Genomic DNA, 2851 nt, shown 5'->3' with positions numbered 1-2851 from the left:
AGAAAACACTGTACATCAGATAATGGGGTCCCATTATCTGATGTACAGTGTTTTCTCTGATGTACAGTGTTTTGGTAATGGGAGAAAACACTGTACATCAGGTCATGGGAGAAAACACTGTATATAAGGTAATGGGAGAAAACACTGTATATAAAGTAATGGGAGAAAACACTGTACATCATGTAATGGGAGAAAACACTGTATATAAAGTAATGGGAGAAAACACTGTACATCATGTAATGGGAGAAAACACTGTACATCAGGTAATGGGAGAAAACACTGTATACCAGATAATGGGACAAAACACTGTATACCAGATAATGGGAGAAAACACTGTATATAAAGTGATGGGAGAAAACACTGTACATCAGATAATGGGAGAAAACACTGTACATCAGGTCATGGGAAAAAACACTGTACATCAGGTCATGGGGAGGCATCGAATGACCTGATGGCTATGGCTCTCGACCAGCAATCTGAGAGTCGCGGGTTCGAATTTCTGTCACCGAACATGCTCGCCCTTTCAAACGTGACGTTGGTAAAAGAGTAGCTCATGAGTTGGCGGTGGGTGGTGTTGACTAGGTGCCTTCCCTCTGATCCATCCCTCCAGTTTAGTATGGCGCTATCTTGGCAGGTTGAAATGTCCTTGTTTTATTGTCGTATAGGTTTCGTGATACAAAGATCAACAAAGTTTTGGATAGCTGTATTTCATTCGTAGGTTTTAAAATATTTAAATAGTATTCAATTGATATTAACATTAAAAATGATATATTTTAATACACACAAATGATGATATTTATCAATATAAAATTGAAGAAGGATACATTTCGTTATTGTTTTTTTTTTATTCGGTCTCTTCTTTTATGTAAGTGAATATAAGATACACCAAATTCGATGATATGTCGTACCTGATGATGACAAAACCTTGTCGAAACGTTGTAAATTTGCTGTTATGTTAAACTTATATTAAAGTTTTCTTCATTACCCATTCAAGCCGTCTCCAGCCATTATAAGATACATCAACATTATAACACTGGCACTTACCTCTTTCAGTAACACCCCAACCAATAACAACGACCTCCTTATTGTTTAAGTTCACGTTCAACTTGTTCAACTCAGGAATACAGAGAGGCTGTACTTCGTCGTTGTATTCGACTGGTTTCGAGAGTAAAATCAAACCAATATCGTAATAGTGTGAAGGGTAATTATAGTCCTTGTGAACAATAACCTTATTTACTTGATAGTCGGTACCCGAATTGTCTATGTCATGAGCTCCAACTCTAACGAAAATGGAAGAATTCTGTCTGAAAAACAACAACAAAAGAAATATTTTACAAACTTCTTAAATTCTCGTAGTACACAACACTTATGTAACATTTTAAATATTACCAAAGTAACAAATATTAATCCTAAAGTACAATATACAGACGATGCATGGGAAAAGTTTACAGATACACTGCTTACTTTCAAGTAAAAAAGCACCACAATAACAGGAGATACGAAATGATACGAGTTAGGATGTTAAGTTGAATTTTTATCTTGACTGAATTGAAGAAAAAGAGAGACAGGAAACAGTACCAAACAAATTGTGGAATCGGTAGTTTTCGAAACAATTAATACAGGCAAGACGAATGCACAGTACAATGGTCAACAAATTACTCCGAATGGAGAGAGGTCCAAGTTAAATTCATCCAGAAGTAAAAGTCTGGCAGAACTGAGGCAGTGAGTCATTATATACAAGGGTAAACTCTTTCAAACTGCATTTGTTACCCATAATAACTGGTCAATTCAATAGATAGAACAGCAGAACATAGTGACCAAGTATTTCTAAATGTTTAAACTTTCCGTGTCTGTATCTTGTTGAAGGGTTAGGCCCGAATCGTGAACTTGGACATTAAATATATTAACTTTATTAAGGCTTACGTTGGTATTTTTTCTTTCTTAATTTACTCGCATATGACGTACTGTGAACTGTTTCACACATGCGAGATATATTTTAGAGGTTACTTTACAATTTTATGGGTAAATCCATCCTTGTTTATACTGGTAATTGTTTTGATATATAAGAACAGTATTTCGATTTATGTGTAGTAAATTAAACTTTGGGATGAAGATGTTTGGCACTTACCTGTTTCCAAACTGTGTCACAAGACAATGGGCGGCAGTGACAATGGAGACTTTATTAATAATAGTTCCACCACAAATGAAACGTTGAGGATTTACTTCGAAAATTCCGACCTAAAAAAGAAAAATATATGAGGACCACGCTGAAAATTACGAAAAATTAAAGGAAACGGCGAGGACCTACACGGAATAATCTGGCCTAAAAATAAATAGAAAAACGATGAGGATCCACAGTAAATATTCCATTCCAACCTCTGAGTACAGTTCGTAATGAAATATTAGTTACCCTGGTTTAATAAAAATAACACACATTGTTTTAAACGAAGACATGGTATTACTGATATTGGAAATACCTTGACAGGTTAATTTGTGAACCTGTCTTAACTTTGGTTCTGTTTTCTGTATTATAAATTATTCTTAGAGTTAGATCCTTATCTAAACCATTGTTTAAGATAGTTAATTTGTATCACTTGTTAGAAAAATTTTACAACCATTGCTTGGTTTACTGTTTATTTTATTGGTCAAAAATATATTCAGACCACTTCCTAAACCAGGTTTGATTTAGTCTTTTGTTTCTTTGTGGAAAATCACTTTTTCAGATCCATCTCTCAACCTTGTCCCGCGTTTTGGTCCTCAGTTCTAATTTTCAGCTGCTTCTTTTACAACTTTTTCACAATTCGTTGCCCGAAATCCATCGACCCGTTATCCTGTTTTTAACGTAAAAATA

At 34.8% G+C, this 2851-nt stretch overlaps 1 protein-coding gene across 1 annotated transcript in view; it reads right to left on the bottom strand.

The window, feature by feature from the left end:
- Nucleotides 1–1018: 1018 nt before the first annotated feature.
- LOC106476788 (venom serine protease-like) overlaps nt 1019–2851 on the bottom strand; it is a gene marked incomplete at its 3' end in the record, with an annotated part of 5403 nt that continues 3570 nt past the window's right edge. Inside the window, exons 2-3 of the mRNA XM_013937415.2 lie at nt 2129–2238; nt 1019–1304 (exon numbers count right to left, since the gene is read on the bottom strand). Of these exons, the coding sequence (XP_013792869.2) occupies nt 1019–1304; nt 2129–2238 (396 nt within the window). The remainder of the gene's footprint in view (nt 1305–2128; nt 2239–2851) is intronic.

Source organism: Limulus polyphemus, unplaced genomic scaffold (assembly GCF_000517525.1).
Source record: "Limulus polyphemus unplaced genomic scaffold, Limulus_polyphemus-2.1.2 Scaffold11595, whole genome shotgun sequence".
NCBI lineage: Eukaryota > Metazoa > Arthropoda > Merostomata > Xiphosura > Limulidae > Limulus > Limulus polyphemus.
This window is presented reverse-complemented; position numbering and strand designations above follow the sequence as displayed.